Source organism: Rhipicephalus microplus, chromosome 9, assembly GCF_043290135.1.
Source record: "Rhipicephalus microplus isolate Deutch F79 chromosome 9, USDA_Rmic, whole genome shotgun sequence".
NCBI classification, from domain to species: domain Eukaryota; kingdom Metazoa; phylum Arthropoda; class Arachnida; order Ixodida; family Ixodidae; genus Rhipicephalus; species Rhipicephalus microplus.
Genome location: NC_134708.1, coordinates 4,587,770 through 4,614,953, shown reverse-complemented (window position 1 = coordinate 4,614,953; position 27,184 = coordinate 4,587,770). Strand labels below are relative to the sequence as shown.

Here is a 27,184-nt window from a genome sequence, read left to right as displayed (position 1 = left end):
CCAGCATTTGTGTAGCGTTTGTGTAGATAAGACTCTGACATTATGTCTATCAGGTACAATGACAGGTGCCGCGCCTTCTCTCGCCGTTCACTCTCTCTCCTTCGTGCACCTCATTCTCGACCGTTCGCTGGCTGGGTGCATCTCAAGGCGATAGCAGAAGTCGGTGAATTCTCACTGGAGGGGACGTCACTGCAGTAGCTTCAACACAATAATCAACTGGAGGAGAAGAAACAGAAGACAAAGCTGCAAAGCGAAGAGAAGAGTGCGTAATGCGGAACGCAAGCGAGCGAAGCGAGCTGCTGATACTGAATTCTGTGCTCAGCACACCTATTAGTACGCTGTGTACTCCTTGCGCATGAAATGCATGACGACTTCTTTCGAAGAGGTGGGGGCATTTTTCTATTTTCAAAAGGGCCTTGCGAAACGCTCTTTCAAGTAGCCATAGAATGGATTCACTGAAGGAGCTTATTGCCTCACGAATTCGCTGCCTCAAAAAATTTTTAGAATCCGTCCAATACGAGTGCAGTTACAAAGATTTGTTGCACGCTGCAATTGCATTCTCTCGTCCTGACTAAAGCGCTGAAAGCCAAGCAGACAGAGATGGCATGGGGATGCAAAATACGTCACGTGCACCTCATGACCTTAAAGGGACCAACAACTGGCCAGAAAGTGTGATTAGATGCTAGTAGAAATGAAAAGACACTGACATATAGTTGCAGTATTTATCATTCTTTTCGCATTGTGAGTAAAATTTATATTTTTAAATCATACTTAAAGGTAACAAAAACCGTCGTGTGGCGCAGGCTAGCGGAAGAGAATTGAAGCTGGATTATGAAATATAAAGTCTATCACTTTGCTGTACGTTGTCCCGTAGACTGACTCTGTCATGCGCGCCATTCCTGAAAATAAAGTATGTATATTATTACCCAGCCCCGCTCAATTCTGTGCTGCTTACAACGTAAAAGGAGTAGCATGGTGAAAAGCGGTGCTGCCGTCGCGGCCTCGGGTGGATCAAATCAAGCCGTGGCACATGCGCGCGAAGTGCACACATGTGCAGCTCACTGTTTGCAGCATGCGAGTATGCGACTTCCTATTCGCTGCAGATAGAAAAACCAATTACAAATGTTTCGCATCGTTTTTCACTTTGAAATTTCGTGATTAGACTGACTGACCGGTAAGCTTTTCGTGCTGCTAAACAAAAAAATGTCACCATGAAAATTGAATGTTGATCCCTTTAAGAACTTTTTCTCTTTTTTTTTCCAAATATGCGGCTTTTTAGTGCGATCGTGCGTGCACATGCGGACAACTCACAGCCTTCCCGTCGAAATTTTCGGAGCCCTCCACTATGGCACCTGTCATAGTCATATGATCGCTTTGGGACCTTATACCTCACATATCAGTCAATCAACTCGTGGCCTTCCGCAGCGGCCCAGGTAACGACTGAGTGCGCCATGCTAAATGAGCCAATGGCTGACACAATAGCTATGTCAAATGATTTTTGAGCTTGTAGCATAATTTGTCGAGAGAAGAAAGAGCAATTTTTAGTTGATGTTAAGAATCGATTGCTAATTCCAGGCCGCGTGCTGCACTAAAAAATTTGGCTCGCATGTACTTGGGAGCCTCAACTACCAATCGGTAGAGTTTTATGGCCATGTTCAAAAAGTGTCGCAGGGCATCTTTATGGCCTCTAGATTTTTTTACTGCTACTAATCGCAAGGTAGGTGGAGCGATAAGTAGCCATGTCAGTAGCGGCGATGTCCTGCGATGCTTTTGGCAACTCTACGATACATCTCAGATGTGTCTGGGGTGCACATGCTTTCTTGTAGCAAAAAAAAATTTTTAACAGATTGCATGCTAGTGAGTACGTTGGTAACAGCTGCTTTAGACCAATAGATAAGTGGAATATAAAATGTAATTGCATCTTTATGTCCCTTTATGGGTTGCTACCAGTGTTGATGCTATCCTGTCTGGTGATCCGGTATTTTGTCATCAGTGATACACTTATGAACAAGGTAAAACTTCACACCAGTATTTGCACAATCATGTGAAGGCTCCTTGCTGAAGTTCTTGTAATTAGATCACAGCCTGCTTGCTGGTCAGCATGTACAGCCGTGACTCCTATCAGTTACAAAAGCAATGACAAAAAACTACCGACAGCATAGTGTCATATCAAACAGACATCTTTAAGTTAATTCATAATTATGCCAATATGCTTTGAGCAAGAAGCATGAAACTTTTTATTACTAACAAACATTTCATTCAAATGAAACACTGTTCAAGTGCACATCTTTAGGCAAAGGCATTTTTGCTTCATTACATAATTCTATGATAACCTTGTGATTGTATCCAAGTATCCCAAGACACAACTGGAAAGTTTATAGTGAAATTCTGTGCAAGCTCCCCACTCTTGGTGAAAGATAATTGGACAAGACTTGGAGTGGGCCCTTTCTCAGTCGCCAATATTTTGAGTCAGACCAAAACTCAAGATGGCAGTGCAGGAGCCTTTAAGAGCAATGCATGCCTGCACTTCTATTGAAACGCTATATTGAATATGCATGCATTTACTGTTTTTATTAAACCGGAGGGTATAGGTGGCTTTTCAAGTGATCTAACAAATTATAGTAACTCTGAATGTTACCCCAAAGCGCCACATAAATGTACAAGGAAATTGTGCACATGTCCAAAGACAGATTTTTGGGCTGCGGGATTCTGTAACAGAGAGCAAGTTGAAAATTTATAGCGAGACAAGAAGGGGGAGGGGGGGGGGGGGCACTTTCTCGGTCATTGAAGCATGTTCAAATCTCCCTGAAAATGGGAAGGAGGCGCTTGCTTAAGATTTCACATTAGTATCGGATACAACAATTGCAGTAGCGTTTGGTATCTGTATTTCATATACTTCGCTGATTTGTATCACGTAACAATATGATTTCACAGTATTTTTGCCGAGCCTTGGTGTGTGTAACACTGACCTTCAATGCAGCCAGTTGACATTGTTTCTGCAACACTGTACATCTTCTTGTTTTTTTGGCAGACCCACAGTGGCATGACACCAAGCACTGCTGTTGCGTGTTGCGGTTTACCCTTTCTGAGGCAAGACTGAGTCGATCACCAGTACAACATGTGGCACACGCTATGTTGCACCCATGTGGCTTACTACGGGGTCTCCAAATGAGCATGCGCTCTCGGAACAAATGGAGACAGCAAACAGGGTCGGATCAAACCAAGGAACACATTTATTTTAGAATGACGAGCCGTCAGCCGAATCAAAATACATCAGTTGTGATCAACACGCTAAAACAACCTTACACAATATTCCACAACACTCAACAACATAAAAACACAAGGTGGCAACACCAACGCTCCACTCACCATGAGGGCCTGCGAGCGACGACCCGGGGTGCCATCCTCACGGGCGAGACAACCGCTCACTGCAACCGTCACACGCCAAAGAGGCTCACCAGTGTGTCCTGTGCCGCCACCCGGAATTGCCACCAGGTGCCACTGCTGGTGCTACCATGCTAACCACGACGGTGATACTGGTGATAAAACACTCGCGAGCACGCCACCTACCGCTCGATAGTTGTGAACACTAAATGCGGCCTATCCACGAAACACGTGGGTGCCACATGGCGCAAACGACATTACAAGGGATGATAGGACCTCCACAAGCCCTGGAAGTGCTAAATCAACTTTAGAGCTATATTCACTTTTCAAGGATTGTATTGTGTGGCCCTTTGATTTAACGAGACTCGCTAATTGGGCTTGCTGGTGGGTCATTTAGGGCACTTAGTTGCAGCGCGAGCTGAACGAAAGGAGAGAAGAATTAAGGCACGAAGAGTGAGCGTATGTGTATGCCTTCCTTATACCTTGGTTCTCTTGTCCTTTGACAAAGTTGGCGCTGCAGTCAAGTGCCCACTGTCTTAGTTGTGCATGCACAACAAGACACTATAAAATCACGCCTTGAGGGATTGAGTGTGTCATAACTTGTTCTGTACGTGTCTGGTCCTTTATGGTGCATTTCCCGTCTTTTGTTTCCATGCGCGGTCAGTCCTCTCCCGTAAGCTCGCCTAGTAATGCGATGCTTTGCGGTGCCCTGCAGAAGATCGTGGAGGTGGACCTTGATGGCTGCCTACACCGCATCAACATCTGCGAGCCGTTGGATCTGGTCGCTGCAGAGCCCGAGGCCGCGAGCGAGCCAGAGCCCACTGCCGCCAGTGCAAAAGCCAAACTGCCCGAGGCGTCCTTCCGGTTGGTGCCAGACTACGACCCCCCCGACGCGCCCCCAAGACCCGCTTCGTACTACCGCTTTATGGAACGTTCTGTTGAGGAGCTTGACGAGGCTGTGGAATACGACATGGACGAGGAGGACTGTGCCTGGCTGCAGCTGATGAACAGCCGACGGCGCGCCGAGGGTCTTGGTGAAGTAAGCTGCGATACGTTTGAGCTGCTCATGGACCGTCTCGAAAAAGAGTCCTACTTCCAGAGTCAGACGAGCGGTCGTGATCTGGGGCCGCCCATCGATGAGGATGCTGTGTGTGCCATCTGCAGTGATGGCGAGTGCCAGAACTCAAATGCAATCCTGTTCTGTGACATGTGCAACCTTGCGGTGCACCAGGAGTGCTACGGCGTGCCCTACATTCCTGAAGGCCAGTGGCTGTGCCGCCGGTGTCTGCAGTCACCATCGCGTGCCGTGGACTGTGTGCTCTGCCCCAACAAAGGCGGGGCCTTCAAGCAGACGGACGATGGCCGCTGGGCACATGTGGTGTGTGCTCTCTGGGTACCCGAGGTGTGCTTTGCGAATACGGTCTTCCTCGAGCCCATCGACAGCCTGGGCAACATACCGGCCGCCCGTTGGAAGCTCACCTGCTACATCTGCAAGCAGCGTGGCGTCGGCGCTTGCATCCAGTGTCACCGGGCGAACTGCTATACTGCCTTTCACGTGACCTGTGCCCAGCAGGCGGGCCTCTACATGCGCCTCGAGGAAGCCACAGGACTGCATGTGCGCAAGGCGGCTTATTGCGACGTTCACGCACCTGCCGCGCCCGTGAGTAGCTCGCCGCCGGCCACCCCCCCGCACCGCCTGCCAGCAAGCTCCCACTGCCCGGTAACCCTTACCCTCACTCCTGCTTTTGCTGCATGCAGCGCTAACCCTGCTAGCACCCCCATGCACTGATCCTTGTTCTGCGGCATTGGTGTGGCATGTCCTTGAAAGAGGCCCCAAAATTGGGAAAGGACTTTCACCGTATGTGACTTTGAAGTACCCTTCTTTACATTGTCAAGAGTGTAAAGCTTTACATGCGAAAATTCCATGATTTCACAGTTTTATGCGAGCAAAATAATGACAAAACACATCTAATGGTGATGGCCTGGTATATCAATAGTAGTGAAAGTGCATGCATGGGCCAGCTTTAAGATTTCTTCCATAAAGACTGAAAAAAAAAAAAAAAACTCATGGCAGGACCTTCTGTTTAACAGGTGGCGCTGCAATACCTGGGGACAAGTTTTTGAGTCTACTTTCTTTTTGCACTGCAGTACACCCTACAGTCGCAGCTTGTGTCATTCTCTATTTGTGCTACTTTAATGGGAATGATCTAAGGGACTTCGCAACACATCTTTTGCAAACGTGGAATGGGCCTTGTCTTAAAAAGGGATTCGCCTCGGGACCTACTATTTCTATCAAGAATATTTCAACGTGCTTTCGATGAGCATAACTACCAGCTGTCAAATGTTTAACGCTGGTGCCGTAAGTTCTGCCCCAGTTTGTTGTTCTCAGCGTTACTATCGTTATCAACATGATGCCACCTTTATGCTCACCGCCAGACAAGCTACAAAGCTGTAGTTTGTCTTTTCTCGTCCCCGTTTTTGGCAAGCTAATATTTGTTCAAGATGGAAGCACACCAACTCACCCAATGGTCCCTTCTGATGCAATTCATTTTATGCCTGCAAATTTCTTAAAGGGGCCATGGCACCCAATTTTCAATCATAACCTGGTTATGTGGATTGATCCTTGTGTATTAAGCAATAAGGTGGCAAAATTTTAGCACATTGGGTCGAGCACTTTTCTAATAAATACACAAGCAGCCTAAATGTCTCGCAACACTGGCACATTTGCAAACCATGATGTAATGAGCAGGTTGGTGTGCAAGCATCTGCATGCCAGCGAATTATATTGTTCTGTGGTCAGCTGCGATTATTGAGATACTCGAGCTTCTTTCTGCTTAACAGCAAAATTTAATGATTTGAAGTGGCTGAAAGCATGGCGAAACGGGGTTTCACAGCCGGTGGCTTCTAGAGCTTGTTTTGCAATGTTTTATGGCCCACTTTTCATCTTATCTGCATAGGCAAAATAGGCCCCTACTTTTTGCTGGTAATACTAATAATTGTTGAGACTTAACATCCCAAAACCACAATATTGATTATGAGAGACGTCATTGTGGAGGGCTCCGGAAATTTCAACCATGTGGGGTTCTTTAACGTGCACCTAAATCTAAGTACACGGGCCTCAAGCATTTTCACCTCATCGAAAATGCGCCTGCTAAGGCCAGGATTCGATACTACGACCTGCGGGTTAGCAGTCTAGTGCCTTAGCCTCTAGACCATCGTGGAGGGTCTACTTTTCGCTGAAAACCACAAATTGTTGGGTGACCATGTCATGACCTCTTTATGTTCATCACCCTGCTTAACCCTGTCATCCTTGGCCGTAATTCCCAACCCTTCAATCCAGACCACTGCTTCTTGCCTCACTCAGGTGAACCAACCCGCTTCATTTTTTACCCGAATATCAACTATCCTCGCTTGTGCTCATTAACCACATTGCCATATCCTCCTGCCTATCAAAGGACCCCAAAAAAATTTTCCTTTGTGACCTTTCTTTTTTAAGAAACCTAGAAAGAAAAGTATCTTTGTTACTTTTATGCTTTGTTAAATAGACCTATGTATGGTATTCATTGAAATTGAAATGTAGGTGCTCTAACGACATGTATAATTGATGCGAGCATCATTAATTATATAATAATTTTTGGCATCACTTTAATACGAGTTGTAATAAGGTAGCATCAAAATGCAGAGTGAAACAGGATCAATATCAAAATATGGACAAGCTCGCATTTGCCACCAATACTCGGTTAGAGGTGCCTATGGAAGTAAAAAAAAAAAAGGTACAACACTAATGTCTTGGGTTTGAAAATTTTGTCAGGTTTGTTTTGTTAACACTTACCTATTTTTGTCCCATTTCACGCTACGTATTTCTGAAGTTTCTTTCTTATTCTGCAAATTTCTAGCCCACATATTTATACTGTGAAATGAAATGATTGTACACCTTTTTAAAACCAACAACAGTAAGTTGCTGGGTCATCTACGTTCGTGTGTTCATTTCAAATATGCAAATGTTTTTTTTTCCTGGTACGATACGTAGATTTTAAATCCTAGGTGCCATTTTTGGAGCCTATAGGAGCTATAGTCTGCCTAAACTGAGAGAGTTATGATGCAATTAAGCACATCAGAATAACCTGGAATGAGTACAGAATCAAAATAAGATGAACAAAAGTTGTGGTATGCTTCTCAGCTTGATGTAGACTCATTTGTAAATGCAGAACATATAATAATTTTTGTTCAAATGGGTTTAAAGCTTCCTATATACTAAACATTATGGGGTTATATTGTAAGGCTGAAGTCACTGCTCATGCATAATTATCATTGTACCAGCATAAGTGAGGGACAGTTTCATTACGTTAATCTTTATTAAAGACAGCTCAGTATTGATGCTACAGTCCAGCTCTGTTATTTAATTGGAGTAAATTTTTGTTTCTGTGTGCTCTGTGTACTTACTCAAAGTGTCTGGCATCAGAGTTTAGTTGCCAATTAGTAAAACTAGTGCATGTGGTCTGTAATGTTACTTATCATTGTAGGCCTGAAACTGTGCTAGAAGTTTTAAGAGCTTTACAGCACCAACTAGCTTGAACTAATTGCATAGACTAGACATACACAGAAGATCAGAACTGATAAATAACACTTGTGTTTGTGTTGTCTTTCCATATCTTGCCATCGCCCAATGTTCCCAAACAAAAGTACTAGGTGAAATTATAGGCCCTTTTCGATCCTAAATACATAACATTTAGCTGATCTGTTCATGGCACAGTAGTCAAATGATCAGGGGGGCTTATTCATCATTTACCAAAGAAAAAAATGTCAGTCTTGGCAAAAGGGCAAAGCAATGAATGTTATAGCAACAATTATAAATATCATGCGCGAAGAATTGTAAGCAGATCAAAACGTGCATCTTGCTTCTCAAGCACAACGAATGCACGAAAAGAACATACGCAGGGTGAGCACAAGCTAACAATGTTCACAGCTCGCACTACTCAAACACAAAGGATGCACAAAATGCATGCACATGTGCACACCGGACGGGCTCAAACAAAGTGCCACAGTTGTTACTTCACTGAGTTTGAACAGCGCGCTTCTTTCGCGAAGGGACCTCTGTGCGCTCAGCAACTTCAACGTAGTCTTCTTCAGTGAAAGCCGAATAGTTCAAACCGCCCCCATCACAAGATAAGCAAATGTGCACAAGGGCAATCACGCCTACTAGGGCAAAGTATACATCGTAGACGATCGCACGCAAAGCAACAAGCAGGGCACGGTCTTCTCATGCACGACCTTCGTGACATCTTGTTGGTAATGTAGAGAACACTCTGAAATGCCACCCAGTTCAGCATTCCGCTAGCGATAAATGTTATACTTAAAAAGTATGCTGAAGCACATGTGCTATCTTACGCCGTGCGTTGCCAAGGTCACCTGTTCGATTTTGTGTCAGAAAATATTTTTTCTAAAGTATTTTTCTTTGTCTCTTTATATTTATATATATGTGTGTGTGTGTATATATATATATATACATTGTCACGACGTGACAACAGAGGTCTTGTTGCAGAGATTGAGACACCAGAAGCAGGTCAATCTTTTTAATGAAAACGCGCAAGCGAGTTCTTCTTTTTCGTCCATTTCGTAGTCTTTCGTGGCACATGCACAACTGCCATCGTCTTTCTTGAGCAAGCACATCACATGACAATATATATATATATATATATATATATATATATATATATATATATATATATATATATATATATATATATATATATATATATATATATATATATATATATATATATATATATATATATGAGATATAACAGACAGTAATGCAAGGAATGTACAGGGGAAGTTATTAACATTAATGGAATGTAAATAAGAAGAAAGAAAAGTGGATGAAAAAATTACCAACTGTAAGCAGGAATCGAACCTACGATAGGTTCGATTCCTGCTTACAGTTGGTAATTTTTTCATCCACTTTTCTTTCTTCTTATTTACATTCCATTAATGTTAATAACTTCCCCTGTACATTCCTTGGCATTACTGTCTGTTATATCTCATTATTATTGTGTTAAAAACACGGAAAAACGAGCCCTTAGGTATACACTTCTTTCCCTTATATATATATATATATATATATATACTACTATAACCTTCGAGAATAGTGCAGTGTTGGAAACAAAAAGATAAAATAATTATTAATCCTAACAGTTTCGGCTGGTAGACCAGCCGAAACTGTTAGGATATAGTTTTACATGACAATGACTGTGACGCTGATTGCAAAAACCAGTTGAGGGTGGTGACCATATAATTGCAAGAAAAAGTGCTTCAGGGTTCTTGAATGAAGAGAACCTTGTAAGTGATTCGTTTTGTAACAAAGCCTTCGTGGAAATCTAGACCAGAAATAGAGAATATCTTGGAGCACGTAATTCAAACTGTAAGGATGCTTTAGTGAAATAGCTATATCACCATCTCACTCAAAAACATCAGACTGTGCATTAATTCTTTCATTTAGCTGCAAAGGTGTTATTTGGGAGCAGAGCTTTTGTATGACTTTACATTAGGAGAGATCATTTCTGTACTCCTTGATGTACTCTAAAGAGCAAAAATTTGCTGGGCATTGAATCCCCAACAAATGTGAATTTTTGCAATATCAGTGCTTAATGCTTGTAATCAAGCTGGTGACTGTATAGGTCGGAATGCCAAGTGCAGTATGAAACATTTATTTTGAAATTGCATTCCCAGACAAAGTAGGAACTTAGCTTTATCGAGAATTTTATGAGCCCCAAACTTTTGCTGTTGATAGTACCTCTGTAAATGTTTACATCACTGTTTTGTTATTGGTTGGGACCTTTTCAAAGAATTGCCCGACTATTTCCCACATTCACAAATGCATTGCAGGGTTCCGAGAGTGGGGACAAGGCGGACGTGGTGCGCAAGGCTCAGGCCAAGGCGCAGTCGCGGGAGAAAATGCGCAAGGCACGCAAGATCCTGGCTGAGAAGCGATCGGCCGTACCAGTCGTGTCGATTCCCATGCTGCCCAGTGACCGGCTGGCCAAGATAGCCACACTGACGACGCTAGCTCGCAAGCAGGCATTCCTCGAACGCCTGCTGGGCTACTGGACCCTCAAGCGGCAGTCTCGCAACGGCGTGCCCTTGCTGCGGCGGTTGCAGATGGCGCACCCTGGTGGTGGTGGCCGACGAGGTGGGGAGCTTCGAGATGCCGACGAGGCCGGTGGTGGGCTGCGCGAGCAGCTAAAGTTCTGGCAACGGCTGCGACAGGATCTGGAGCGTGCACGCCTGCTCGTCGAGCTGATGCGCAAGCGCGAGAAGCTCAAGCGCGAGCAGCTGCGCCTCCATCAGCTGGCCACCGAGCTGCTGCTGTGCCCGCGTGACGTGCTTCTGAGCCGCCTGCTTACCCAGCTGCGCGAACTCGATCCGACGGACATCTTTGCACAGCCAGTCAACCTCAGTGAGGTACAGCCGCCATCACGCCTAGCGCTGCCTAACACACTGCAAGTGCACATACAGGTTGTCCCACGTAACTTTAGCCAGAGTTTAAAATTATGCGAGAACACGTAATTACGACGCTATCAAACACATGTTTGGTTGCGTCGTAATGACATATAAAGGAGGCGTTGCCTGGAGCAGCGCCTCCTTTATTTTTTCAGTGTCCGGGTGAAGGAGCGGATTTCAATGGGAAGCGGCCGTCGGTGGTGCTGGTGCAGCATTTTGTCGACAGGTGCCGCAACTGGAGTAGAGATGCCGCTGCGTCGTCTCTCGCTCAAACGAATGCTGCGGCTGCATTCGAAACTGCTATACGGCTCGGTTTTCGGCTGAGTTCGCAATGTTTAAAGTGTAGTGGAAACTTGAAAGCGATAATTGTGAAGCACTTGTTGTTCTGGACACCCAGCTCATTTCAAAGGCATGTGTCGTTTGCAACTACTTGATCGAGGCGCTTGCACGTCGTCTACAAGGCCGATACCAGATAGCTCATGTCAGTAATCGGCGGAAGATCGTTTTATCACCGTGGCGTTCGCTTGACTGAGAGTTGCTTTTTCGACTAACTGAAAGTCGATTTTTTGAGAGAAGCCTTTGCCAGGAGCTAATATTAGAAGCTTGGGTGCCTAATGTTCCCCGGTGCATCTACTTTCTAGTGGCTTAGGACATTATGTGCAAGCCTGGATTCATGCACTAAATAGCACAAAATGCTACTAGACTGCTTCCAGGGATATAGGTCATTATCTGTTCCCTTTGCAAAGCATTACATGTGTTGCCACCGAGAAAAAGCAAGTGTCAGTAAATAAGGACTTATGGCAGGTGATTTCACCATTTGAGAGCTTAAACAATGAAATCATCGTATGATAAACAAGAACAGCTTTATATGCGGCGCGCTTCCTCTGATCATTGCTTATGTTTTGAACAGGCGCTGTAAAAGTTTGAAGTCGAATGCTGACTCTCAACTTGAGCCAAGGTGACAGGCATGAAAAATGTGGCCTGTGGTCAGTTGCTTGAGCTTGTTTGTGTATTCATGGACGGACTGTTGTTGCTCAGCTGTTTCTTTCTTCCTCCCTCTGGCCTCTTAATTCGCTAGCGAGCAGAGTAGAGGCCAAATGGCTGTGTGCTGCCGATGGGCTCCCATTCAGCTTCGGGGTGTAATGTTAGTGTTACACACGGCAGTGATCGCGAGGCAGCGTTGTTACTGATAGACTTATTTGTTGGCTGTTGTGATGCAGTGCACTACCATTTAGTGATACGAATTATGACGGGTAGTCTTCAGCTGCGACTACTTATAATCTATAAAATACTCGGGTTGTAAATGACGGCTACATATTAGTGTGTAGTACAAAAATTTATTAGGAGACCAATTGTTCAGCCTTATTACTGGAAGCACACTTCCCCAAACACCAGTGGAAGCTGCAATTTCTGGAACTACATCTGTATTGTGCATTAATGCAATAGCTTTGAATTCCTCATCAAAAGCGAAAATTGATTGTCGGAGGCATCCGGCGTCTTTTTGCGTCGGCGCGTGAACACGAGTGTTACAAGAAATCATCGTTACGTGAAAACGTCATCATGTAAAGTCACATATCATAAATGTTTGTGACGTATCCGAAGGTCACGTAACTTTACCGCATCATATTGTCACAATGCAGGAACAGCAGCAGTTGAATACAGGAAACTCACTTTAATTGTACCAGGACACTGGCAAACTGATCGGAAGAAAACCTCGTCTTTTTTATCTTGCTGCATGTGTTCTTCGTTGTTCTCTTGGTGCTGCATGTTCAATTTGGTGATATAACATCTTCGCTTGGTTGAAATTAGCCGATCATGAGGGTAGTGCATAAGCAGCTGAGGGGCTCTAATCCTTGTGGCAGTAAGAAAACCATATTGAGTGCAGAAATATCCTGGAGGGAAGTAGGAAACATTTAGTGCATTGAATCGGAAGAAAACTAGGATAGTTTTTGCCTTTCAGTCATCTCAGGTGAATCCATAAAAAGACCGGTGAGTTTTTTTTAACTAATGAGAAAAAAAAAAAAAACAATCTGATTTTTTTCCGTCAGAGATTTGGAGTGGTACACAGCAGTATTATATACTGACGCATGCAAATGATGACGTTGCAATAGCTTGAAAGAGAAAATAAAACGCGAATGCTATAAAACATGAACGCGTATATCGAACTTGTAGCACGGCCTGACAGAGCCTGGTGAAAACAGCGCGCCGCTATGTTCGTGTTACTTTTCATCCTCCCTGCATCCGTGAAAGTCGTCAAGAAGCACAACTGCAAATTAACTCGCATGAAAACACGAACTTGCGAGCTTCTTAATACGTGCAGCCGTTCAGCGCCAGCATCCCGTAGTCTACTTGCACAGTGCCACCATGCGGCAGCGGCTGGTGGAGGCAAAGAGAGCGTTCACCTGGGCACTGATAAAAGTAGAGAAGGCGGTGCCTGGAGTTAGCCAGACTATTTTTTTTTTTCTCAAATATTCTTTAATTTGATTGTTTAATAACTAACTTTTGAAGGAACGAATGTAGATGAAAAATTTCAGTGAGAAAGTTGTAGATCGATTTGCAAAACATCTGATTAGACAGTTTTGAACTTCATTTCTATAGTGTTTTCCTGCTAATTACAAATGCCCGCAAAATACAAAATATACCCCACAACAAATCCGCTCGAACGCCAGTGTGCACAAAGATTCTAGTGCTCCCTAATATTCCGCATACGAACGATCATAGCATTTGCCCTATTGTGCTGTCTCGGCAGGGCCACAACGATGGTGGTGGCTTTACGATGAACACGTTTTGCTATCGACCACAAAAACGATAACCGTTGTGACTGCTTATCGCTGTCATGAACCGGTGCGAGCAAAGCGTGTTGTTCGTAAGCGGAACGTTAGGGAGCACTAGAATCATCGTGCGAACTGACGCGCGAGCGGATTTGTCACGTGTTTGTTTTATTTCATGGGCATTTGTTATTAGCAGAAAAACACTAATACTTAACAGATATAAAGTTAAAAACTATCTATTTGGACGTTTTCCAAACCCATCTACAACATTCTCACAGGAATTTTTTATCCATCTTCGTTCCTTCAAAGATTAGTTAATTAATCAGATTTAATTAAACAACATTTAAGAACACAAAAAATTGTTTGACTAACTCCAGGCAACGGTGAGCAACATGCATTTGGTCGTGTCGTAATTACTTGTTCCGGCATATTTTTAAACTCTGGCTAAAGTTACGTTGCACAACCTGTATATAAAGTGGATGGGGGAATGACCGCCACTGCAGCTCAGCTGGTAGAGCTTCGGATGCGGTATTCGAAGCTCACAGATTTGGTCCCTGCCAGCGGCAAGCTATCTTTTCGTCTCATTTTATTTCTTCTCATTTACATTTACATTACTGGTAACAGGATCCGCTATACATTCCTTGGGATCATTGTCTGTTAGTTCTCATTAATATTGTGTCTAACAAAAAAAAAAACTAACCCTTAAATTGCCACTTCTTTTCTGCATTACTACAAAGTCAAATCTCACATGAAAGTGAGTTTATGTCCAAAAATTTATTATAAATGTTCTACGTACACTCTTTACATTGTATCGATCACACGAGACTACTTTTCACTTCTGCTGCTTACAGTCAAACCTTGATACAATGATTGTTCATATAGTGAATTATCGGTTATAAAGGAGCTGAAGTATATTCTTGCCAACCTCCTGCAGGCATGAGAACAGAAGGCCATATGCTGCACTTAATCTGGGCAGATTAGCCGACAGCATCAAGCTGTCTTCACGTAGTGAGAACACATGCAGCAGAGTCGCTGAAAGCTGCACAAGGGGGGGTTGGGTGCCGCACTTCCTGTGGGAAAGTGCAGCTGTACCACCACCCTTCTACCACCACTCCCTCTTTTTTTTTTTAATGAGGAAGCACTTCTGCCAGAATGAAGAAATATTTACCTAATTCAGCAGAGTGTGAAAAAGCCTTAGAGCACAGTGACTTCAATACCGAAGTGACAGTTTTTATGCAATTGAGACTGTGCCCTTTCAAATGCCTACGTCAGACTCTTTAGCAGCAACAGAAGTCAGACCCTCTGAAAAAGAAAGGAGCATTTGCTGCCTGGTTGTTTTTCAGCGCTTTTTGAAACGTAGTGCTCAGAATATTTGGCTTCCACTTTTTTGTGTTCGGAATGTGAAAGGGAACCCCGCATATTTCTCCTGCTTTTTTGGTGGGGGCCTTGCACGTGCACGCCAGATGTATGCCATAATTGCGGATGGCACAATCTTCGTGTTTGCTGACCTCTGCGTGTGTCACATGGGCACCAAAAATAGCATCAACGTCTTAAGATTTAATGCCATTTGTGTGGTGCAGTGCCTGAGCATATGAAGCGGCATTCACCTTAATTCCGTTCATTAATGCATTTGATAGAACCGATTCAAATGAGCAATGCGTACTGTCCATTGTAAAGCTTGCGCTTGCGCAGTACAGTTGGTTCTGTCTTGTAGAAACATTTTTCACGTCTTTTAACAAATCTTATGTTGTTCCTTAGTTGCACTACAGCGAAATTCAATTTGACATGGGAAGCACCATGTTGCTTCTGGGCTTTGCATTTAATATACAATAACTGTGATTTGATAGCAAAGCTTGTTGGGACACAAGGAAAATATTCGCTCAAAGCAGAGCACCGTTGTTTCTTGCGCACAAGTGGCACAAGTGTTACTCTGGGAGCAGTTTGACATTCAGTTTTAGCAGGCAGAAACAAGGTCTGTATTGTTGTAGGATGTAGTCTAGTAGTAAGAGCCACTTCAACGTACAATGATATAACACGGGACAAAAAACTGTGCGAAATTTTGGTGGGACACACACAAGATGAAGAAGGTTGTGTGTGTCCCATCAGAATTTCGCACAGGCCTGTTGTCATACTTTCATCTTGCGCATGCACCATCAGAATTTTGCGATGTTTTTTTTTCTTGTTATAGGCATGAATCAATTAGCCCAAGCCTGAACCTAAGCAACGTGTACAATGCCTTCCAAGCAAGTGGCAAGTTGAGCCCACATTCTGAATTGGTTTTTCACAGGTCCCCGACTACCTGAACTACATTCAGAAACCAATGGACTTCTGGACAATGGAGCAAAAGCTGAAGCGGCACGAGTATTCCAGCTTAAAAGACTTCGAAGCTGACTTCCACCTAATCATTGATAACTGTATGACGTACAATTCACGTGACACGCTCTACTACAAAGCCGCAGTCAAGATGCGTGAGCAAGTGAGTGCTGCGCTCATTCTGGCTGCAGAATGTGTCTTGGAGGTCTTCATGAAAGGCATTCGGCTAACAATGATGGTAGTGGCAATCGTACATCCTTCGTTCCACACCACGTACAGCCTTTCAGTTCTTTTCAAGCATTGTTCGAAAATACCCTGCACAGTGTGTCAAACGCTTTAGTGGCGAGGAGCATTTGCATTAGCAAGCAAAGCGATTTCCAGTGAAAATGCAGTCTTCTGTGCACACACGCACCAAAGTTAATTTGCTTCGGAGGACCCTTTCAAACCACCCCAGTCATGATTTCTGCTGCTTTCTTGTTTTTAATATTATCGCATATGTATTCATTGATTCCCTTTTCTTTTTAAGTTTTATTCATCTGCAGGTTCAACACATATCTCCGTCAGGCACGAATTATGATGCATTAAATTCATATGGCATAATTCTAAGTCACTCAGTATTACATTCCAATAAATAAGATAAATTAATGGGTTGTTTTGTTTGATTTTTCATTAATTTATGTTAATTAGCATGTAATTAAATACATGATTATTCTGCAATCAGGCAGCTTGAATCCTTGCATTTAAAATACCAAATATTAGGTCCAAAATGCATGCAATTCTTTTTACTCTTTTCGATCAAAGAAAAAAAAAAGATACTCGACAATGGTTATGGAATGCGGCACATCAAACAATGGTCCAACATTGCAATGTCTCCAGCAAAGTGATCTTCTTCAGCAATACGCTGCACAATGAAGTTAAATTACTGTTATTTGTCTACTCAAGAAGCCTGTACAAATGTGCTTTCCAGGTTTCAAGTTATTTGAAGGAACATGATGAATGTGACGCAACTCTGAAGCTAATGTGTACTGCTGTAGGAACGGCGCCTGAAAAGGATATAAGCATGAAATGGAATGCAGAATACTGACAAAGCATTTTATTTTACTCCTGTTCTCGCATAGACATTGCATTTGCCTGAGTGAACATTGAAGCGTACTGTGGCCGACATAACAGGTGCTCACTGCTCTCATGGTAACCTGTGCTGCCATGTTTTTCATTGTGCCCGCAGGGAAATTCAGTGATTAATCAGGCCCGAGCTGCAGCAAACCGGTGTGGCTATGACCCTGTCAGTGGCATGCACCTTCCAGAAAACGCACGTAAGTGATTTATCTCATTACTGCTTAGGTAGCAAGCTTTCCAAGAGTGCTGCGGGATATGAAGGGATAAACTTTCAGCCATTTGAACTACTTGTTTTGTTCTAAGGCATCAAAAGCTGTTAAGTTAAACCTGGATGTAACAAAATTAACAATTTCCCAAAAAATTTATTTTAAAGAGTTCGTTATATGCAGGTACGCAAATTCAAAAATAAATGTGCAAATTAAACAAAAAAAAAACGCCATCCTGCACGAAACGTGCAGCACAGTCGCAGCGAAAACTAGAAAAGCGGCCTTTCAGAACCTTTTCTAAACACTTTAAGTAACTGCTACAAGCACACTGTTGGGTACCCACTACGCCATAAATAATCATAATTTTTGTGTAGTAGGCCAGCATTCGCTATACAATCCTCCACCACTACTTGGAGAAGCGAGGTATCCGCTACATAATTTTTAGGAATTTTGTGCAATTTTTTATGCAGTGGCTGACGACGATGAAGAATTATGCCTGAAGTGGGTATGTGCCACAGTTAATAGGTGATCAAGAACAAGTTTTTATTTATTTATTTATTTATTTATTTACAGAGACCTCACACGCTCCCGAGTTGGAGTATTGCGTGAGGGAGGGCTAGAATATTCATCAACAGAGATAGGGATCTCGCAAAAAAGGTACATCCTTAAACAGTAGTTAATGGCATGAACACTTGGGGCCGGAGATATTGCAGGTAGGGCAGCCTATGTTTGCACTAATGTAGAACAATATTATGACAAATGCACATAGGTATCAAATAAAAGGACATAGCAACTTGGCAATAAAATGTACCCAGAACACAAAGTTGCTCAGTTCGCTTCTGAATACTACCGGATTACAGATGTTAACAATAGAATCTGGAAGTTCGTTCCAGAGTATTATCGCGCTAGGCAAGGCTGATGAATTGAAGGTGTTAGTGCGGCTAGGAAGGCGTTGGTAGCTGAGGTTATTATGAAGACGACGTGATGTACGGGATGGCTTCGTTAAGGGTAGGTTGAAAGGGCGTTGACTGTAGTGTATCTTATGTAGAAGGGCGAGAATGGCTATCTTCCTACGTGTCTGCAGTGTAGGTAGAGAGAGGGAGAGCTTAATGTACGTGACGCTAGAGTTTCGCTTATAGTCACCAGTGATGAAACGCGGTGCACGGTTCTGTACGCACTCGAGGGCACCGATAAGATATGATTCTTTTTCTAATGGGTTACAGCATTGGACGACCCACTCGTTACGCAATTTGCATTGTTTCACGCCTGGCTGTTCCTTTGATGTTTTAAAACGCTTTATTACTCATACTAACACGATTCCTTTCCTAACATCAAGCCTGCCTAAAACCAGTTTCAAAATGAGTTCCAAGCACTGGCATGGCTCAGTTGTAGAATACTGAGCTGGCATGCAACAGACCCGGTTCGAATCTGATTGTGTCATTGGTGTTCTTGTTTTACTGAGTTTTTTTTTTCTATCGATTCTGGTTACGGGCACCAGTGGCGGGTGGCGGACAACTATGGCGCCGCGCATTACCCGTGTTCTGATCTCATAACAGCTTTCACTGTAAAAAGGGATCTGAAGGCAGACCTGACCCAAAACACTTATTTGGTAGTAAAAAGTGTGTTATTATTGTGATAGCAGTTATATGTACAATCTCGGTGAGATTTTGCCATCGCCGCCATGTTCTGTAATAAGTCCTAATGGATGACATGCTCTCGCGCATCATGACTTTTACTAGCAGATCTCTCTCTGCTTTAAGCAATAATCAAATCAGTTGGCCCTTCTTTATCTCCTCGAGGGCGCATACGATAACATCCCCCCGTGTTTTTAAACTGCCGTCGAATTCTCAAACAGAAAGTAAATCACCCGTCTTGAACGAGCATGAAAGGCGCGGAGGAAGGGGGGGGGGGGGGAGTCGCTCGAGTAACAGCGGTGAACTTTGAATTTAAAGGCGCAATTATGATCACTGGCATGTGCGCCATCTAGGCAAGCGTCAGTGCGCTTTCAACATGAACAGACTGAGTGGAAAGAGGGCTTCTCCCTGGAGCGACCGTATTTGCTCACGCCAGCATTTTGTAGGATGATATTGGATTCAAAAGAGTTGGCTGCCAGCTTTACTTTAATTACATTACGATTTTTTGCTATCGCGTTCATAGCATTGCATTCAACGTGCCATCGTGTTTTTGCCAGAACTAATCGACAGATCGAATATGCCTCTTATTTGTGGGATCCTTACCAGGATAATTTTATCGCTTCACTAGAACTTGTACAGAATAATTCCGTCCGTTTCATACTGTCCAACTATAATCGCATAACCAGCATCCAACCTAGGCCTCCCTTCACTTGCATCCCATTGTAAAATATCCCCCCTGGCCACTTTTCACAAAATACTTCATCATCCCGCCCTTCATGACCAACTAATCCTCAATTCTCAGTACATATCTTATCGTATCGACCACCGTTATAAGGTTGGCATTGCATTATGCAACTCGCAGTGTTTTTATCTATCATTCAATCCTCGTACATCAGCAGATTAGAACCATCTACCCAGAGACATAGTAACTACTGCTAATAACCATCTTTTTCATCAGGAATTACCTAATTTTGTTTAATAAAAAGTGCACAAATCATTACGTTATGTATTTTGATATATTATGTTCATATTGTATTGAAGTCGTTTTTACGCAGCTAATATTGTATAATGAGGAGTTTTTGTTTGTTGAATAACTTATTTTCATGCTGTATTTTGTTCCTTGTAAACTTGTGACCACTCCCCTCTATAATTCCACATGGCCTTGAGGGTATATAAAATGAAATGAAATCGCGAAAGCTGTGAGCCTGCGAACTGCGGCGCAAGACGGAAGGGCGTCACGAGTCGACATGTGAAGATCCGTCGTCACCGTGGTCTCGGAGAGTTTGTTTAAGCACCTTATCTGACATCCTCTCGGTGGTGACGACACGGTCATCCGCATAAAAGGGGGGGGGGGGGGGGGGGTAGGCAAAGCGGAATGTTGTCGGGGGTCACACCATGGTCACGCAATGAAATCATACAAGTGCGCATGGCATTGAAAACGAAGAGTGAACGACACGGATACCGGATACCGTGGAAAACTATTCCGTAAAGTGCCCTCTTTATGCAGCACGGCCCCACATATGTGAAATCAACAAAAGCGTGGCGTTGCCAACGCAAAAAGTGGTTTTCTTTTTTTGTTTTCGGTTTGGAGAGAGGTGTAGGGTTCATACGCGCTTGCGCCCGTGGCGGCAAGAAAGGCTGGAATGCTGGCTCGTGGGGCGCAGGCCCACCTGCCCACTATCGGCTGGGAGTCGCTGGGGCCACGAGCGTGCTGTGCGTGCTGCTGCTGCGTCTCGCTTCGTCGTCGGTTTGCTTGTGCCAAAATGACAAATTCCAAGGCAAAATTCTTAGATTGTCTATGTCAAAAAAGCATTATATCGAGGATGTCTCCCGCAGTTACTTTGTTACTTAGAGGTCGCAAATATATGTGCTTTTACAGAGCTACAGTGGGAAATAGAAAAACTTCGTTATATCGGAAAAAAATTATATGAAGGTTCGTTATGAACAGGTTTAATTGTAAAATGGAAAGCAAATATCTTAAGGGGGGTCCACACTCTTAACACCTTTTTATTAACACAAAAGTATTTTGTGTCTGGGTCTATGAAGACTTCACTGACATCACTTCTGTTGCCTAAATAATGTGGGAAAAAATGCATAAAAGCAGATGACACTAGACGAAAAAGTTTTGTTGATGCGGGTTACCTAGCTGTTGAACCCATGACCCCTTGGTTAGCGGCGCTAGATGCTGGCTGCCCTACCCACTGTGCCATCGATATACTACACACATGAGGCTTCACCTTGTATCCCTCACACACCTTCGCTGGTGGAGTGAAAAGTGGAATGCTTTTGCGTGTTCACGGCTGTAGCTATGAACACTGTCTCTTGTGTTTCTGAAGTGCTGTGCCGATTCATAGGTTGCCTTATTACTGGCATGTGTACGCCTTGCCATATTTTTCCTTGAATTATGACTTCTTGAATGTGTGTATATCGTGTGCAATTTTATCTGCTTGTTGCTGCCATCTTTGCGGGGAATTCACCATATCGGTGTTGAAATTATCGAGTCTGTGCTTTCTCTTTAAGCATCATGTCTTGGTATTGCCATCATTAATGTTCACTTTGGGCACTGGATGAATGTACTGGTAAAATAGGCAGCAGTACTGGCATGTAATGCAAGGTTACGTTTGATGAAACAAGAGCTTGCAGTAAAGCAGATAGCTGGGCAAGTTGGTATGTATCCATATTATAACTTTTTTTATCGCGCAGAAAAAACAGGACAGCACTCGTCTGTCTATTTTTTGTGCGCGCTTAAAAAGTTATATGGACACAAGAGCATGTCTAAAGAGAACTACAGGCGTTCTCAATGCTGCAGAAAGTATGTGCATGCAAATCGCAAAGGGTGGCAAGTTGGATTTCCGAAATATGCCAAGTGCGCTTGTCACCTCCAAGTGCGACATTTGTGGAGTGCTTTACCGGCTATGCTCTACCTTTGCAGTAACGGCTCCTGCGGCCCGTGTGAAAGGCCGCCGTGGAAGGCCACCCAAGCGTCCCGTCGCCGCCATCCAGCCTCCAACAACAGGTTAATTTCCATTTCCTCTCTCAAACTGATCGCGGGGATTAGTATGGACCACCACCGTTACTTTTGTTGAAAGGGGTCTGTTGGAACGTCTAGACTGTCTGCACAATAAACCTTCTTGTGCTTCAAGTGCTATTCGCCCTGAGATTGGGTGGAGTCGCTGCCTAGTGGCCACTGGCTGAAGCACACCTAGTGTGGATTGCACCCTGCGTCGTCTGCTATCCACATAGGCTAGCATGTGCGCGTACGTCATGCTTGTGCTCAAAGGGTGGTTTGTCCCACTCTGTTAGCGCAAGAGTAATTGCTTGTACGTTTGTCTAGCACTGTCTACAGAAGCATTTGGCCTTACTCGCCTGTATATGTACCGCAATAAAATGAGGTCGAGCACTTGGCGAGAATGATGTGTATCATCGTGCTAGCCTCTCTTTGCCAGGATCATGTCAGTGTAGGTGCCGCTCTTTAGCTGAAGCTCGTCGTAAAGTGCACTTGGCGTTGTCCCAAACATGAGGAATAATAAATATTGTGTGAATACAGCGTTTTAGCGACTCCGGTATAAACGAAAATTTTGCATTGTTGTTAGGTGTCTACTTCAAAACAAAGTTGTGTCGTTCTTGCTTATCGGTTATGCGATGAGCTGCCCGACCTGCCTTCCTCACACGTGTTTTGGTTTTCAAGGTCGCCTTCCCGCCGTATCCACCTTTCTCTTCACTCTATCGCAGCTCCTTGCCCTTCTCTCCCAATGCAGCTCTCCTCTCTTGACATAACTCTTTCTCTCGTCTCCACAGCTCCGCGACACCAACCACGCTGACTCGAATTCAGAAGTTTTGTTTCCTGACTAGAAACGGGCTCAGAGCTGTACCACACGTTCTGGCATGTATGTTGCGTATGCGTGTCTTGCTCGCTGTCGGTGTGCGTGTGTGGTCACGATGGCGGACGGGAGGCCTTGCACGCTTCCTCCTGCCACTCAACAAAATGTCGAAAGTGTGACCGCTTGGCTTGGGCGTAATCCGCACGTTAGGTGCCGCGTTGAGAAGTGCTTGCTCATAGCTGGTGACCACCTGGCAGCCAACTAGCCACTTCGGGCGTCCCGGTATTCAGCTGTGGAGATGGGGAATATTTCGAGGGCGGCGGTGTCGGCTACATGCACACAAAGCTGTTTTCACGAGGCCGACTTCGTCGATGTCGGGCCTGATGCCGAGCCTGAAGATTCGGAACAGGACCGCACCAGCGGCAATTTGTGGCAGCGCATCATCGACTCTGACCTGGCAGAGTGGGTGGAACATCAGTTGCGATTGTTTAATTACGGCCGATGACGATGGCGACACCATAGAACTGTGCATGGATTAGGGCATTGTGAATTAAGTACGTGGCAAGAGCGATTTGGAGGAATCAGATTGCGAGAACGATGAAACTTGGGAGCCATTGCCTCATGCAGCTTACGCCATGGGCCTCGGCGAAGAGCACGCCGCCGTTTGAAATAAACTCGAGACTGCCCTTATCGCTTCTGCTTTTCGAAACACGTGAATCACAGACTTTTTTGGTAAAAAAAATCTTGTGTTTTTACTTGAAAATTTTTTAAAAGCCGTGTTTCATTTACTACGAACATCGGGATACAGCGAATGGATGTCGCGTCAGGCTCAGGTTCGTTATAAGTGGGCTCAACTGTACATTGTAGAAATGATTTGGAGCTTGATTGAGCTGCGCTAGTCAGGTACCCGGTAGAAGACAGCGCTAAATGGCAGGACGAAGAAACGATACAAACCACGGCACTTCCTTTATTCATCTTGTCTTTAAGCGCTGTTTTCTCTTCGTAGTGGGTACCGCTTTTTGGACGGAAAACAAAATAGTCTGATGTTGCCATTGCAGTGATAGTTTGTGCACCTGTACGCGACGAAGTATGCTGGCATAGTGCCTGAGAAACGGCAAGAGCTACAGCCGCATGCGACGCCTCAGGGTCTCGAAAGGCCAAAGCACAAGGGGAGTAGCCTGATACCTTTCCAACCACTTAGGGGGCGCTTGCAAGAGGCGTGCTTGAGCATGCGCAGTAGCTTTATTGCAAGGTTACGTTGGATGAAACAAGAGCTTGCAGTAAAGCAGATAGCTGGGCAAGTTAGTATGTATCCATATTATAACTTTTTTTATCGCGCAGAAAAAACAGGACAGCACTCGTCTGTCTCTTTCTTGTTCTATTTTTTGTCTATTGGAGTGGTAAAAGTATAGTAAGAGCAAAGCAGCCTGCACACGTTTTTTGTTGTTGTTGTTGTTGTAAAACAACTTTGCAGGAAGGCCGCCTTGTAGATTTCTGCAAATGGTCAATTCTCGGAAACACGCCAGACTGCATGTTCGACAAGTTTTGCGCTAGTGTAGCGTATGAATAGGGTTGTTTCGGCTGTAGTGCGGATATCGCGACTTCGGCGACTTATGTTATGAACGGTCTATGTTGTAGTTGGATATGAAATTTTAGAAATTTCACTGCAATGATAGGTGCACCCAGAACTTGGCATCCGATTTTCTGGGAAAAGAATGTGTGTCTATTATACGAGTAAATGCGGTAGCCTTGAGCATATTTAAAAAAAACTTTCAAAATGCATGCCACGTGACTGAGCGAGCTGCGGAGCACCTGGCAACGCCGACATCAACATGGTGTCAGCATAAACAAATCTACATCATGTGTTTGTGTTGGCTGGTCAGTGCGGCACCCACATCGCAGGTTTTTTGGGGTCACTAGGCCAGCTGTGTTTACCTAGCCACCAGAACTGCTCCTGCCTAGCTCGGTGCTCATGAAACCAAAACTGCATCTAGGCACTCTTAAAAATGTCTCTAAATAGGTAACCATTGTGCACTTCCCAGCCATAATAAGTGAGCCATGACTCATAAGCCAGCTATTGTAAAAAAAAAAAAAAAAAAAAAAAAAAAACAGGTGCAAGCTTTTTGTTTCGATGCTACTCTAAGCCAAATCTACTAAGCCTAAAGCACTGAGTATTTGAAAATCATTCTTAACAACTGCGTAATGATCGCGGACACATCACTGTAGAAGCAAGAGGACAAAAAATTGCAGCATATCCACGAAGTGAATGATGATGAGTGGGGCGAAGCGTTCGTCAGCCCGTACATTTGTTCTTGCTTCCGTTCGTCCGCGCGACCCTCCATACGTCTGTCTACTAGTCTGTCTGTTCGTCTGTCTGTGCATCCATCTAGTTCACTCCAAGCACAGCCATCTCCTCGTGGCGCAATATGATGACCAGAGAGACCGATTCGTGGTAGTGGCAATCAACCACAAAGGTGTAACAAATAATGCGGCGTCGTTATGCGCCAAAACTGCCAATGCAGCCAAGCAGGTTGCCATTGCCTTGGCTCTTTTAGATCAGCGTCATGAACATATATTCAGCGATTCTAGAGCTGCCATTCGTGCCGTGAGTGTTGGAGCTATTTGCAAAGAGGCTAAAAACATACTCGGTGAGAAGTTGCTTGCAACCCATACCTTTACATGTTTCCCAGCTCAAATGGGAAGCATGGACAGAGGAATTATCAATCTCAATGAGTTGGCCCACTCTAGGGCACGAGGGTTTGCTGTCAGCGGCCATGGAGGACTTTTGGGTCGAACGGGAGATTTCGTAGACAGGGATCCGCCAACTAAATACAATGAAATTGCCCAACATTTCGCTATGGATAGGAGAATATTTCCACCTCCACATAGGAAGCTAAATAGAGCGCAGGCACTTACATTGCGATTACTTTAAACAAGAACGTACCCTAACCCTGCCTTTCTCCACAAGCTTTGCCCTGAGGCTTATTTAACCAACTTATGTACAAAATGTGACAGTTTAGCTACCCTACATCACATGCTCTGAGAGTGCCCTTCGATACGTGGCACCGATAGAGCATCGCCCAGAAAGTGGGACTCCGGAAAGTGGGATCACAACTTTGGGCTGTCCAGAGGGCTCACGATGCAGCGCTAGATCTCGGCCTTGCTGTCCCATCGTGGGAGCGACCCGCCGTGTGCTAGGACGGGCGACTTCGGACATTTACAGTAAAGTTTTCCCAAACCAAACCAAACCAAACCGCCATCTTCCATCTCACATCCCCTGTGGCACATGCCCGCTCTAGAGTGGGTATGTGCCACCGGTGGCTACCTACTACTACTACTATTCATACATCGGAGGATGTACAGACCCACGCTTTAAAGAACTTCGCCCCTAAAAAATGGAGAGCGATTGCAGGCCAGCCATACAGTAGATGATGACTACTTGCTGACTTTGAGGCAGAAGGCCCCCACTTCTGGGGGTGCCTTTGCGTCGTCGTGTTTTTTTTTTGGTGTTCCCATTAGCTTGTCTTCATGCGCCAAGTGCCTGTGGGCAATGGCATGGAGGTGCTGAAAAAAAAGATGCGGCGTCTTCGTCCTTCATATTTGCCCTGCAGCCACTAAAGTGCTGAACAGAACTTATGATTATAGTTATGGTTTGTCAGATTACTGCCATGCTGCTGTTGATATAATGGCATCATAGTCATGTCCATTCTATGTTTTATTTGCTAAATTTGAATTGTAGAAATCATTCGCCATTGCAGAAAATTTGCAGCTAGTTAAAACTCGGTGGGAACTGTACCAGTAATTAAGTTCGGAGCTGCCGAAGTTGGTGAATGGGCCAATTTTTATTGTCTACACAGCCATTTGACTGTTGATTAGTTGATTGCTGCACTGTCATGCATATTGAACTGTGTGTGCACTCACCTAACGAGTGGTTCTGTTTGAATTGAAGCCAACGCTGCCACAGGATTCCGCCTGGAGGGGCTGCAGACCGGTGCTTCCCGACAGGGTTTCCGCCGAGGGGCCAGCAGGCATCGTCGCGGCGGCCGCCGCACGCTCGCATCGGGGTTGGCACGTCGGGGCAGGCCTCCTAGCCACGGTACGCAGGTGTTCAGAGCGCTGACATACTCAACTGGAATGCGCCTAGGGGGACACTTTTCTACTGAAGGCAAGTGCTGTGTGTGTACGCACATGTCTGCTACAGCTTAAGAAGCCCCCCAGAAACAGTAGGCAAAGTGATCTTCAACATCTGTTTGCTTTGGCAGAAGCTCCATGGTCACAGAACAGCTCACTTTATTAGAGTAGACTCTTAATGAACGGAAATCTCTAAAACAGAACGGCTACCTAAATGCAACTACGGCATATAATATAATTGGTTTCGTACATAGGTGCTGCATCTCTGTTCATCTTTCAGTGAACGGAACGCCTGTTAAACATAACAC

The 27,184-nt window shown here is 44.5% G+C and overlaps 2 protein-coding genes across 9 annotated transcripts in view; both read left to right on the top strand.

Annotated features, from left to right (window-relative positions):
- Window positions 1-27,184, top strand: part of shot (dystonin-like protein short stop) — a 710,700-nt gene that overhangs the window by 610,992 nt on the left and 72,524 nt on the right. The window lies entirely within an intron of this gene.
- Br140 (bromodomain-containing protein 140) overlaps window positions 1-27,184 on the top strand; it is a 61,570-nt gene that overhangs the window by 5,248 nt on the left and 29,138 nt on the right. For 2 of the 6 annotated variants that reach the window (XM_037415336.2, XM_075874381.1), the window contains exons 2-7: window positions 4,049-5,104; window positions 10,270-10,845; window positions 15,943-16,131; window positions 17,194-17,281; window positions 21,857-21,940; window positions 26,695-26,910. In XM_037415336.2, the coding sequence (XP_037271233.2) occupies window positions 4,049-5,104; window positions 10,270-10,845; window positions 15,943-16,131; window positions 17,194-17,281; window positions 21,857-21,940; window positions 26,695-26,910 (2,209 nt within the window). The remainder of the gene's footprint in view (window positions 1-4,048; window positions 5,105-10,269; window positions 10,846-15,942; window positions 16,132-17,193; window positions 17,282-21,856; window positions 21,941-26,694; window positions 26,911-27,184) is intronic. The other 4 variants (XM_037415339.2, XM_037415337.2, XM_037415338.2 and 1 more) reach the window with 4 other exon arrangements.